This window comes from Rhopilema esculentum, chromosome 19 (genome assembly GCF_057945365.1).
Source record: "Rhopilema esculentum isolate cy_ngs chromosome 19, ASM5794536v1, whole genome shotgun sequence".
In the NCBI taxonomy this organism is placed as follows: domain Eukaryota; kingdom Metazoa; phylum Cnidaria; class Scyphozoa; order Rhizostomeae; family Rhizostomatidae; genus Rhopilema; species Rhopilema esculentum.
Window position 1 is genome coordinate 5,718,098 of NC_142833.1, and position 14,313 is coordinate 5,732,410.

The following is a 14,313-nucleotide window of genomic DNA, read 5'->3' on the forward strand; positions in this document are numbered from 1 at the left end:
AATCTGTGAAGATTAGCAGTTGTCCATGAATTGTATTTTGTTAATTTGTTGTTTGAGTAAGAATCCTTTCTGATGCACGAAACTTTTGCTGTTTTCTATCTTTCAATTTCTTAAGTGCTTTGTTGCTGTAGTGTTTTAAAAGCTAATTGTGACGAAGATATGATACCAGGCCCTCAAATGAAATAACTGTGTAATTATTTTAATTCTTTGGAGTTTAGATCAGAAATCGTAAAAATTTTTTATGAATCAACATACTTTTTCAGGAATTTTTATTCTTAAGAAATTTTCAGATGATGTTTGTCTAAACGAGCACCATGGACCAATAACGGCTAACAGGAATATTGTGTTGGAAAATTTTAATATTTGATTCAGAATAAACAGGGAGCTTTGAGGGTGGCCCGCAATTATGTCTTAAAACAGCATCACAAGTGAACAAATATTGAACAAAGTGCTTTAAAATGAACATTACAGCTCTAAGAATGACCTTAGAAAATATTTAAAAAAAGCCCCTTTAAGTCGACAATGGCTAAGAGTGTACGACTAGAAAATTTTAAAATTTGTTGGAGAACTTTAAAATTTGATTCTGACTAAATAGGAGAACTTTTAGAAATAACCCATGAAATTATGTCAACGAGGATTAATAATTGGTGGGGGCAGGCAGAAGCATGTTGTTGTCAAGCTTTAAAGTAGAATTCAGAATAATAAGCAGAGCTTTTAGATAAGCCTGCAAAGTATTTCAACGATTCATCAAGAGATAAAAAAAGATGGACACTTAAAAACATTGCAATTAGAATAAACAGGAGAAATGAAGAGGGTGACACGTGAAAATATTTAAAAGAGGACCACGAATAGACCGGGGCTTGCAAAATGTTTTTAAACAACTTTCAACCCTGCCTCTACATGACAAATGTAATGGATCAAATTGATAGTATGCACATTTCGATTAACAGAAGACTAGCTCCCCTACGAAGCCCGCTACGCGGGCTTGCCAGTGGCCCTACGATTGAATATTAAGATTAGCCTTGGAAAGACAAGAGTGGCCCTACAGTTGAATATTGAGATTAGCCTTGGAAAGACAAGAGTACCATAAACCTCGATTTCAAAATGAGGAGAGATCACGTGATAAAAAAATTGCTTGCACTCCTGTGCGAATTAAATTCGCACTTTTGTGACTATCGCTAGGAAGGGGGGAGCCTCAACCCCATCTTTCTTTTTAGGCTCCCCCCTTCCTAGCGATAGTCACAAAAGTGCGAATTTAATTCGCACAGGAGTGCAAGCAATTTTTTTATCACGTGATCTCTCCTCATTTTGAAATCGAGGTTTATGGTACTCTTGTCTTTCCAAGGCTAATCTCAATATTCAACTGTAGGGCCACTCTTGTCTTTCCAAGGCTAATCTTAATATTCAATCGTAGGGCCACTGGCAAGCCCGCGTAGCGGGCTTCGTAGGGGAGCTAGTGTAATGCTAATTCACGCATTCACGCATAATAAAAATTTGTTTCACGATTCACGCATCGAAAATACGCCGATCACGCAATCAAGCCAAAATACCTGGTACACCCAAAGTGCGGGTGGGCCATTAGAAATTACTATGACACTTCTAGGTGAATTCAAGGCTAGGAGGCAAAAAGAGGAGAATAATGGACAAGCTTAATAGACACATTGTGCTAATCAAGAAATGACGTACATATGCAAAAGGAAACACTTTTTGAACCTGGGTTGTATCTTGAAATTTGAAAGACTTCAAATAAGACAATGTCTTTCAACTTTGAATTTAAGTGTTTAAAATCTAGAAGTAGAGTAAAGATTCTGCAGATTTTTCTTCATGGCTTCTTGGTATTGAAAACCAATTGCTTGGATATTGAGGCATGTGAACTCAAGAGCAGGGGTGTAGTACTAGGGTGGAGGACGCGGGGGTCTCTATCCCCTTGTTAATGCCTAACATTGGCCAATTTCTACTTTTGCTATTGTTTTTCGCAACATTTTGCACAAGGTCAGGCACCGCGGAGGAGGGGGCTATAGCCCGCCCCACTTTTTGCCAAAAATGCAAAATATTTACCAATGAACCACCAGTCAAGCCAATTTTATTCGCTTTTAGCCCTAAAGAATTATAGAATAGAATTAGAAGATCTGAAAGTTCTACTGGGTAGCTCTCTCTTTTTAGGCTATACGCTTCATCTACCGTCCAACATAAAGATGTTCTTCATTAGTAATCATCGATAAAGAACCATCGAGCTCTGGTGGATCAAATGAAATCTAGACCAACCCGCTTAATCATACTTCAAAATCTAGCCTGCGACACTGACCATAACAAAACAGGAATCGTACTATTCATATTCCTGTCTTCGCATGGTAAGTGACGCGGGCTAACTTCATAGAAAATATAAGAAAAATGCCTAAATGAACTTTGTATAGATGAGAATATGATTCTTTTTACTACAGTCGCTGTGTGCACAAACTGTAGGCAATTGAATTTAATCATGTAGGCAATTCTGTAGGCAATTCAATTGAAGGTTATTTTGATAAAAAAGCAACTCCAAATGACACAAAGTTAAAAGTCTACTGTCATAATTGCAACTAACCCGTTGGCCTGATTCTTTCGACTCGTCTGATTCTGCTTCGATGAAAACTAAACCACTGTGTCTAAACCACAGATTAGCTTTTTATATACTCTGTTTCGGAACGAAGGTTGTTAGGGGTAACTCGACAAATGCAATTACGTAATTCCTCGTTTGTGTTTTCTGAGAAACCATCCTCTTTTCGGAGAAACCACCCTTTTTTTCTCAGAAACCATCCTCGAGTTTCTCACCTTATTTTCACGTGCGATTAGATTTTGAATTTCCTATTCATATTGACAATTCATGTCAAAGTGGGGGGGGGGGGGGGACCAGGTATCCATCCTGATCACGCAATCACGCGTAGAATAATTGCAAATCGCTCTTCCACGGTACTGGAAATTAACTTTCCCGATCACGCCCCCTAGAATCTCTCTGAATTTTTAACAACTATCTAATAGTCGAAATTTCTTGTTGGCAGAGCCATCGGCATTGGAATCTCTGTATAATGGAGACATTTATCTGGTCTGGTACCGAAAATCAAGACTGTGTGCTGGTAAAAACGATAGCACCCCATTTCGAAATTCGCTTGCAGCACTCACTTTCACGCAATCACGCCGTATGTAATGCTAATTCACGCATTCACGCATAATAAAAATTTGTTTCACGATTCACGCATCGAAAATACGCCGATCAGGCAATCAAGCCAAAATACCTGGTACACCCAAAGTGCGGGTGGGCCATTAGAAATGACTATGACACTTCTAGGTGAATTCAAGGCTAGGAGGCAAAAAGAGGAGAATAATGGACAAGCTTAATAGACACATTGTGCTAATCAAGAAATGACGTACATATGCAAAAGGAAACACTTTTTGAACCTGGGTTGTATCTTGAAATTTGAAAGACTTCAAATAAGACAATGTCTTTCAACTTTGAATTTAAGTGTTTAAAATCTAGAAGTAGAGTAAAGATTCTGCAGATTTTTCTTCATGGCTTCTTGGTATTGAAAACCAATTGCTTGGATGTTGAGGCATGTGAACTCAAGAGCAGGGGTGTAGTACTAGGGTGGAGGACGCGGGGGTCTCTATCCCTTTGTTAATGCCTAACATTGGCCAATTTCTACTTTTGCTATTGTTTTTCGCAACATTTTGCACAAGGTCAGGCACCGCGGAGGAAGGGGCTATAGCCCGCCCCACTTTTTGCCAAAAATGCAAAATATTTACCAACGAACCACCAGTCAAGCCAATTTTATTCGCTTTTAGCCCTAAAGAATTATAGAATAGAATTAGAAGATCTGAAAGTTCTACTGGGTAGCTCTCTCTTTTTAGGCTATACGCTTCATCTACCGTCCAACATGAAGATGTTCTTCATCAGTGATCATCGATAAAGAACCATCAAGCTCTGGTGGATCAAATGAAATCTAGACCAACCCGCTTAAGCAACAAAAATGATTCCATTGGGGACTTCTATCTTTCTTTCCGTTCTATTATGCTTCGAATTTTCCACCAGTCAGCTGCTAACGAAGAAAGACAAACAGGAGGCGGAGAGAGAAGGTATTTTCATGCCTGGAGACATAATTCTTGGTGGTTTGTTCATGTTGCACGAAACTTGTCATATAGAAGCAGAATATGATCGCTGCAACTCTGCTTTCAGCCGCTCTGCATTTCAAGAAATGCTAGCAATGTTACTGGCTGTAAGAGATGTGAATAGAAATGAAAAATTTCTGCCCGGCGTGACCATTGGTGCTCATATCACAGATACGTGTGGTGAAGTTAACACTGCTGTGCGGGAAGTTCTTAATTTCAGTTTTGTGAGAGGCCACATTAGAAAGCACACTTCATGCAAGAACAACAGCAGAACATCACTTGCAACCATTTCTAGTAAGAATAGAGTTCAATACGCTTATTTTTTAAAAGAAACTCGCCAACGCTTTTTGCAATAGGCTGGGAATTTAAGGTTAATAAAAAAATAATACATTGAGACTGGGAGAGAAAAGGGGCAATTGTGACACTAGAGGAAAGGGGGCAATTTTGACACTAAAGGAAAAGCTCCACTGAAAAATTTCTAAAGAAGGAAGCAAAATCCATTCAACTGTAAATAGAAATGAACTTTGTATTATATGCATAACATTGCAAACTGAACTGGGGAAAACATTGCAACCATTCCTGTCTAGCACTAGCAAATCGCCGGAAGATGTCCCTGAATTTTGATATTCGGATTTCTCTACAGGTATTTTGATTTTGAACATCAAAGTCCCTTCTTTTTACGATGGTTTACTGCTACATCTCTTTTCCTTTTTTTTGTCAAAACTGTGTAGCTGCATCGACGTCTTTTGTCAACCTTTTTGCCACTAAATCTCTTGCCAATAAATTTCTAATCAAATTTTTACTTTGACCCAAAAGCTTCTGAACTGTGCAAAATTAGATCTTTCTTTTAAGTTAATGAAATTATTCAATTTGCTAAAAGTTATCTGCTCAATTAAATTTATAGCCTAAAGGACCTTAAAAGTATTCATAAATCAATCAAATATAAGAGTGTAACCAAAATGCTTAAAATTATATCTTTTAGCCATAAGGATAGTGTGAATAGAAAATACACTAACTGATCTACACGTTTTTGTATTTTTTACTCATTGTTGAATAAAAATTGTGTTATAAACCGAAAGTGATTGAACTTTGCATTCCTTAGATGCAAGCCATTTTGAGAACGAAACAGTCGCCATAATTGGCCCTACTTTGAGTGAGACTGCGCGCGCAGTCGCCGACTTGGCGGGCCTATTCCACATACCCGTTGTGAGCCAATCAGCAACAAGTGTAACGCTTGGTGACAGGAAAAGATTTGGTCATTTCTTTCGGACAGTTCCACCAGATAACTACCAGGCTAAAGTTATTATCGATATGATGCTACAGTTTGGATGGAATTTCTTCATTCTGCTTACTAGCGATGACGAGTATGGGCGGTCAGGACGAAGAGCCTTGCGATCTGAGATAGCTCAGTATTCGTTGTGCATAGAGATGGACGAGGTTGTCACAGCTCAAAATTTGCCCGAAATCGTATCTAAGATTAAGAAAAAAGCAAAAGCAAGAATTATTGTCTCATTTTTGAAAGTGGATTACCTTATAAGAACACTAAACGAAAGTAAAGCTAAAAGTTTGTCCGACTTCACGTGGCTGTTATCCGACTCTTGGACGAGTGCCCATTTAACAACACGACACAAGGATCTGGTATTGGAACCGATGCTTGGAGTTGGGCCAATGCAGTTTGAAGATGAATGGTTTAGACATGAACTAATAAAAGCAACAAACGGTTCATCTTTGCCCTGGGCAAAATCTTTTAATTGTTTCGAAGAATCGTTTTGCGAGAGACAAAAACTCTCTGAATGTGTAGTAGGCAGACACTATGAAGTATCTCCTTTCGTTGCACCAACATTCGATGCTGTTTACGCAGTTGCATCAGCATTGCATAAGCAGTTGCATTGCTCAGAGCAAAATTGCCACGTTTTACGAAGCAGAAACGGGGATTTGGTTGACTACCTTAGACACATAACATTCACTGGCATATCAGGAAGAAATATTTCGTTTGATGGAGAGGGAACTGCCTCCCGCTCATACCAGGTTTGCAAGCAATTTTAATCACGCGACGATTGTTTGTCCTCTTTGAGTATCGATGTACCCCAATCATGCACTTTATAATTAATCTTTATTAATCTTGTAGTTTATAATTAAAGCTGCCTGATAACTTTCAAATACTGCTCAAATTGGGCTTGGCTTGAGAAATTATTTTTTATGCTTTGAAAGCCACCTTTGGCCAGCCTTCCATAGAATAAGTTTCATCTTGCGGTGCTCTTGGAATTGGACCTACCAAAAGGTCACTAACAAATCAGTAGAGCTAAGAAAATGTAAAGATAACTATGTTTGGGGCCCGGCAAAGTGCAAAGCCCAATAATTGGTAGCAAGGACCGAGATACCGGGGGCGGGGGGCCGAGGGGCAGAGGGGCCAGGGGCCTTGGCCATTAATCTTAAGTAGCATAAGTAAAATACTTTTATTTTGTAAAATATGGCTGTTGCTACATTTATTTATAAAGGCTGCCCCCCATATAAAAAGTTGTATCTCGTTCTTTGATCGGTGGTTTTTAAATATCTTTTTACGAGCTCTTTAAATTTCAGTGGTAAATTTTTCATTGAAAATTCAATCATTATTTAGAATTTTTATTTGTGAAGACAAAGAATCAACACTATTACGTCCAAATATCTGACTTCTTGTGACCTTCGATCTGTTGGTTTGGTACAGTTTAAAAGAAAATTTACTAAGCCCTCACAAATGAAGAATTTAGAATTTAAGAAAGTCTTGTATCGTTAATGACTAAGAAGGTGTAGCATAATATGAGTTTCATATTTCATTAATCAATTTCATATCTGCTATTCTCTTAAAGGTAGTAAGCTTCCAAAGAACCACATCTGCACTGAATCTAGTAAGGATTGCTAATTGGACACTGCATCCAACGGGAAATTCGAGCATTGGCCGTTTTCATTTGATAACTCAAGTGAAATGGGATTCAGTTGTGGCACCTGGCTCAAACTGTAGCAGAAATTGCGCACCAGGTATGAATACTACTATTATCTAGTACCTGCCTGATTGCAAACGGGTTCTTCTAAAACAACGAATGTTTAAAAACATTCAGTCACACCCATTCAGTCATCTGTAGAAGTCACACCCAATACCACGCCCATGGTCACACCCTGTATATTTGGATTTGTATTAAGGATTCTTGGCTGAGCCCCCCCCCCCCCCCCCGAGAATTTGCCCAACCAAACATAAACTGGCCTTGTTTAGGCGGGCTGAGCCCCCAAGATCTCTCTTGATTTTTACAAGGGGTCTCTAGAGGACCCCAAGCCCCCTTCCACGGCACCACTGCAACCAGATTATCGAAAAAAAAATCAAATACTGATCATTAGTTATAAAGATTATCAAAGTTATAGTTCCATTGTGCGTTCAGGAATAATTTGATCTTCTTTCGTCTGTCACGCCTTTTGAGAAATGATTAGATTTTTCCTTTGAGGTGAATATAAGACGCCACAGAAGCTGCACCCAAACTGTTGTTGGAACTGCGTAAAATGCGGCGGAGGAACAATCACCAAGTATATGAATGCCAAGAAATGCTCAATCTGCCCTCGCGGATTCTCACCAAATGATAACAGGACAGATTGTATCCCAATTCATGACGTATTTATTGAATGGAATGGAGGCATTTCTATTGCAATTGTAACTCTCTCATCTATTTGTATAGCAGTTGTAATCTTGACATATGTCGTATTTGCACTTTTTAAAGATACGCCCATCGTTAAAGCTGCCAGGCACTCACTTTGCTACATGCAGCTTCTTGGGGTGATCTGCTTTGAAATATTGCCGTTTGTTTTCATCGGCAAACCAAGAGCAGTCAATTGCGACCTGAAGCCCTTTCTGATAGGGTTTTGTTTATCATTCAATATTGGTAAGTGATATTTTTTCTTTGTCTTTGGTCATACATAGATGTAGGCAAATTTATGATTCCAATCTTATGTTTATGTGATGTTCCGTTGCATTTTGTCACTTTTTTAATTCCTTTGTAAAACAAGATGCAATTTGAGATAAGATTGAAATTTTTAGACTGCAAAAACCAACTAACGAAATATAAGCAAAATTATTGATCACAGTAAACAGATCCTGCAAAAAAGTCTACACTTTTTATAATCACTCACTTGATTAGCAACCAGTTACTCAAACCGTTCACAATTTTGAGAACAAGAGTACTGAAAATACATAAGGTTTTATAAAATAAATTAAAAAAAACCCTCTTCTGTCTATTTTAATGACTGTTAATTTTGTTATTCAATAACACCCGTGGTTTAATCACGTGACCCTGGAAGATGAATACTTACAATAGATGTCCCTTAATCTTTAGAAGAAGCTGAAAAGTTAGAAAACGTTAGAGCTAAAGAGGTTGTTAAAAACACCTTAGAAGAAGGCTTTCTTTTACCCAAAAAAGATATTTGCCAAGACATATTCAGTGCTGAGCCAAAGCTTAAAGGCTCTTGCGCAACCGGCATGCTTTGTGACAGCATTTTCAAAACCGGCCTAATATCTACCCTGGGTACCAGACCCACTTTATATAGATTGAGTCTGGTACCCTGGGTACGTAACATTGTACTGCATGAAAATAGAAAGAAGAATCAATTTCTCAAGACAGTTGCCGCTAAGCATGCCGGGTCGGTTTAAATTGTTATTCTTTAATTCATTCTACCACTTCTTGTTTGACATATTATTCATTTCTCTTTCAGAGATATGTTTGTCAAATTCTTTTAGATCATTTTTGAGTTCCAGCAATTATTCAGGCTTAGACGCTTCTTTTCTTCGCATTCTTGTTTGTAAGTCGTTTCTGTTGCGTTTGTTATTACTTAAGCCTTAATTAAGCCTTTATGCTCGAGGTTTTACGGTACTATTTATTGCTGTTCTAGGAACCATCTTTGTGAAAACCAACAAGACAGCACGTTCTTTCAACGAGAAAGCATTCGAAACAAACGGGAGTATCTTAAAGCGTCAGGTTGTTATAGTGGTTCTGATAATAGCCCTTGAAGAGCTGATTTGTCTTGTGTGGATTTTAACGATGGATAGACCGCATCTGAAAAAGGTTATGCTTAGTCCAAGAGAGAGCTGTCAGGCCTGTATGTATGGTAACAGCTCCAAAGGCGTGGCTCTTTGGTGTTCTTACAACGCAGGTACATTCTTTATTGCAAACGCTAACAAATAATTCATCCCTGCAAAACTGGCAAATTCAAATTTATCAAATTTTTCCAGGTATACACAGTGCAGGGTCCACGCGTTGAATTTTAATGTGCTGGACCAAATGCTCTGTGTAATTCCAGGCAAAGAAACAGGGCCAACAAGAGGTTTTGGAGACCCTGGGGCAAAACGGAAAGATGACTTTAACGAGAAATTATCCAATCCCCTTGTGGTATTGTCACTGGTGCGAAAATGACTCTGTCTTAGATATTGCCTCTTGTTTTTACATCTTAAGTTAAATTGAGCATTTCTGCTATCTTTTACTCTTCTTCTTGTCCCATACTGATTGAAAACAAATGTACAAATGCTCGCGTCATGGCTGCATAAATATTTTTGTTTTCTCTTATATCACTAGCATTTACTCCCTAAGTTACTATCTGTGATCAATGTACCAAATATATGGTTATTTTCAGGGCTGATTTTGGTGACCACATATCAAGCTATCCTTGTTCGCAAAGCAAAATGCAACTACAACGAGTCGAAGTTCCTCCTCTTCACTATGGTTTCATGGTGCGTCACTATCTTGGTGTACATTCCTGTTTTTGTTGGGATCAATGGCTACATCAAGGATATAATAATGAGTTTTCTTCTCATTTTCATGGGAATGATTGAGTACATTTGCGTTTTTGTCCCAAAGCTTTATATTATTATCTTCCGACCGCACAAAAATGTATCAAAGTGAGATGTTAATCTTGGAGGGCGAAGAAAACCTTCACCTTATATAATAAGCTTTCATGTTAAAATGATGATTAAATGAACTTCAATCAGAGTTAACTTCACGAGGAGCTTTTGACCTTTAACTGATTCGCTTGAGATATTGTTTGCCATATATGGTCTTTTGTGAAAAGCTTCCCACGTACTCTTGTATGTACATGTTTATGGGCAATGCAGGGAATCTTTCGGCCTCCTGAGGATTTGATTTCCAATACTAGGGTAAGGTGCGTGGTTCGTGGTTTCTCATTCCCTTGGTTAATCTACGGGTATTTAAAGGTCAGCATAGCGTGGGTCTCACCTTGCTTGGTGAAACCTCAATACAAGTATGCCGTTTATTTTCTCAGCCCTCCCTCTCTCATTTTTTTTCTTTACATGGAAATGCCTTTCCGGTATAGCCTACCCTGGGTACCAGAGCATTTTGAGCGCGTAAACAGAATGCAATGTTTTCACTTTTCCTTATTCCCAAATAGACACTCCTTCGCTTTTCCATTCCTATCTTCTATTTCTGCTCTCGAATTTATGTGACTCTGGTACCCAAGGTAGGTATACCCTTGCGTTTCGCGTTTCTTTTACGGCATCGTAAAAATCTCTAATACCTTTATGCATCTTTTATGCTCATCTTTCATGCTATTCAGCATTTTTGATGCTAATAGGTAGGACTGGTTCATCAGCTATTAGAGGCTTTTCCATTCCATCCCCTTCCAATTATCAATCAAACTTGGGGGTTATTGTGTAACTTCCCTTCCTGTTACAGTAGGATTATGGTAGGTTGTGCAATTTGCGCCGATGCACCAGCGGCCCAACTTGCTCTCGATGATGTGGGAACGTTGTTTCATGACTGACCTTCTGATGTCTATGGCATATTTTTCTGAGGGAGCTTTTACCCTCCATTTCATATTGGTATTTCATTCCCGAATGAATAGAGACTTCAGATTTGAGGGCATGCACTATTCAAGACAATGCCAAGCCACCCTATAATTGCCTCTGCTTTTGTTATCCTCATATCCCTAAACCCATCCTGCCTTTTAAGAATAGTGAAGCAACTGTAAAAAAGATAACCATTCACTCAATAAAAAGTTAGTTTCTATTGATGAATTTGCCTTATCGCTTTATTTGTTTCTATTCGCACGTGCCACGGCGTAAGTACACTGCCAAACGTCCTTTGTGACACCCTTGCAAAAGAACCTTTGAAATCAGCTTCTTCAGGTCTGCCTCTTTTGGGCGATTTGTCCGAGTCAAGACTCCTTTTTTGCATTTTGTCAGTCACCCTGAAACTGCACGTGGGAAAATACCAAGGAAAACTGCAGCTATGAAAGTAAACTCTGGTACAACACAAGGAACATTGAAAGAACAACGGTATTTATTTATAATTCTAATTTCATATCAAAGGTTCTGTGACTATTTCAAACAACGTTTTGAAGAAAAGAGCTAACTCGTTCTAATTTAGGTGTTTCACTGTCCGGAACAATGAAGTTTTATTATAGAATTTTCTTACGTGTGGCTTTAGATTAGAAAAAATATGGTTTCACAAAAGGCGCTGTTTCATTTTCAAAGTGAATCATCAATTATGACTCAATAACAGGGGCATTGTGGCTAGGCGGGACACCGGGAAATTTCCCGGTGGGCCCCTTTCAAGTAAGTTTGTAAAACAACAGACAAACAGGTCCCTGTGAAATGATGCCTGGAATATGAACAGGGCCGCCGAGAGGGGGACAAGTAGGGGCAAACTGCCCCAGGGCCTCGAGCTTAAGGGGGCCTCAAGGTATGCCTAAAAATTGTAAAACGTGGTAAACGACAGCAAAAACATTCTGAAATGTTTTTCAAGCTAATTTAAAGGGCGGCATGGCAGCAAACATTTTCTGCTCGCTTCGCTCCCAGTGCAAGTAAGTGCTCTTTCGCATTTGTGTTTGTATCAGGTGTGCACTACAGCACTGGATTTGTTTCACATTTTTTGCAGTCTTAAGGAGACTATGGCTAGAGAAAAAAGGATACACCCCTAACAAATATAGCATATAAACCTTTAAAAATGATAAAAACTGGCAAACATATGTACCATTTTTTGCGACCTGTGGTTTGTGATTGGAGATGTCATACAAAATGGTGGGCCACTTTATGATGATTTTCTCCCGGGCCTTTTCTAGAAGCCACAACGCCCCTGCTCGATAAGGATCCAAATGTAAAAAACTAACATATTTCACAAATTTGGACCCTTTCTGATTTGCCTTGCTGATTTGAGTGCTCTGTTACGAACAATTTCTTTATAGTTCAATTCTGCCACAGTTGCCTGGGCCTTTGCAAATTAACTCTCAAAGTAGGAGGCTTTTCCCAAATTTGACATGAATCAAAAACTTTATCTTGAAAATATGAAATTCTTCATAGACTTTTCCAAAGTCTTTTCTTTGTTAACTCCGCAAGGCATTTGCATTTCGCGAGGGCATATTTAAACGGCGGAGGAGACAGTAGAAGGCGAAGACATATTTCGTCTCCTCCGCAGTTTAGATATGCCCTCGCAGAAGTACAAATGCCTTACGGGAAAGTCTGAAATCTTCATAAAATCCGAAAAACTTTAGGGGCTCTTCACAATCATCAATATAGAGCTCTGAGAAACTTTATAATTGACTGTTTTTAAAAACTTTCAGGTATTTTCCACATTACGGAAATGTAATGGGTAACACAAGGAGCGACCAAATAGCATACGAATCTCAGAGCTCCTGCGTATGCTACAACCCTATGAATACTTAACAGGCTGAAAGTTAAACCAGCGCAACAACACAAAATGTTTCTCGTATATTCGGTGGCGGCGCCAGCAACCAAGAGGTGGGAAAGACCAGAGGACCATGACAATTTTCTGTTCCGAGCCCATTCACCTGAAAACTATGTTCTTTGGTAAAACTGCACCCTGTATTAATGTCATTATCTACAATCAGGGGCGTACTTTGAATTTTTATTGGCCGGAAAGGTTTTTAGGGGCACAAAGTTTTGATGGAAATTGCATCACTTACAATTCACTTTTGATTTGTTGGAAATTAATGTCGCGGAGGCGTTGAGGTTGCCCAATTAGTGCCGCTTGCCTATAGAGAATGTTACCAATGGAGTTCTAATGTGAAAACGAACTCCTTTTGTCTACCCAATAACGGCTTTCTCGTGCTTATGTAGATAGATTCCAAAGCTGCTAGATGGAACGACGATCGGGCTTTACCAATAATCCGAAACATGTCGCCATTGAAGTTTTTTGCACAATCTGGGTTTTCCAGTACATGGTGCCCGATAGCAGAATCGCATGTTTTAGTTGTACTTTTAGATCTGCAAGACCGAGGTGGCTGTTCTCTTTGGGAATGAGTTTTGTTTCTGATACTTGACGGAACATGCTGTTTTCTTCTATCCTCCAATCTTTGGGAGTATAGAATGGGAGGATAAATCTTTGGGAGGATAAACTTCTCGCCCCTCCTATGAATTTCGCTACCTACACCACTGATTAGGGGCTCCCAGTTGTAAAAGTGCATACTGATCATATGTCCCGAATTCTCTACCTGGTGAGATCAAAAAATTCAAAGCACCACATGCATATTTATGTGTTTACATATGAAGTTTTAGGTATAAAACAGTACCATAGTCTGTTCTGACACATGCCTAAGCTATTTTGGCAAACTACTTTAACAATAAATTGGATCCCCGATCTCTTCCGGCACAAGGCTGTATGGCAACGCCCGGTTGGTATTACATCATTTTTTCTAAGTTTTCTGATAAACTATTCTGGCCCTTTTTGTATGGTTTTAAAAATAGGCGAAGATATCGACAAAATTAATTCTGCAGTGAAAGGAAATCATAATCAATCTCTTCCCTCAAGCCCAAACTATGGCTGATAATTCCTTTTTCGTTTCAATGGCAATCTTGATCGTGTTACTTTTAGAACAGACCATTTCCAAGCATAAACTACCTCCTCGCTAAGCAGATCCATTGGGAGAAAAAATTTGCCCAGCCAAAATCAGTTTTGCCCTGCGAAAAGACCGTATTTTCGTGATTGGACTGAACCATCCCCCACATCCCCCTCAATGGATGCCCCTGCAGACTGGGTAATTTTAACAGTCACGCTCGCGTTTTTGAATGGCCTATTTTGATCTACTATTGCGTATAAACATCCCCTAGCTTTAAGTTTTTATTTCCGACGTTTCATACTCTGTAGAGTGTCAGACGAAAAGCTTTAGTGTGTTAACAATATTTTGCTA

At 39.0% G+C, this 14,313-nt stretch overlaps 1 protein-coding gene across 2 annotated transcripts in view; it reads left to right on the forward strand.

Moving 5' to 3' along the window:
- Positions 1–11,182, forward strand: part of LOC135688277 (metabotropic glutamate receptor 3) — a 30,559-nt gene extending 19,377 nt beyond the window's left edge. Inside the window, exons 2-7 of one of the 2 annotated variants that reach the window (XM_089113971.1) lie at positions 3,883–4,434; positions 5,243–6,168; positions 6,987–7,155; positions 7,614–8,045; positions 9,049–9,309; positions 9,787–11,182. In XM_089113971.1, the coding sequence (XP_088970097.1) occupies positions 4,002–4,434; positions 5,243–6,168; positions 6,987–7,155; positions 7,614–8,045; positions 9,049–9,309; positions 9,787–10,055 (2,490 nt within the window). In that variant the 5' untranslated portion in view covers positions 3,883–4,001 and the 3' untranslated portion in view covers positions 10,056–11,182. Of the gene's footprint in view, positions 1–1,523; positions 4,435–5,242; positions 6,169–6,986; positions 7,156–7,613; positions 8,046–9,048; positions 9,310–9,786 lie in introns of those variants that run through there. The other variant, XM_089113972.1, reaches the window with a different exon arrangement.
- Positions 11,183–14,313: the final 3,131 nt, after the last annotated feature.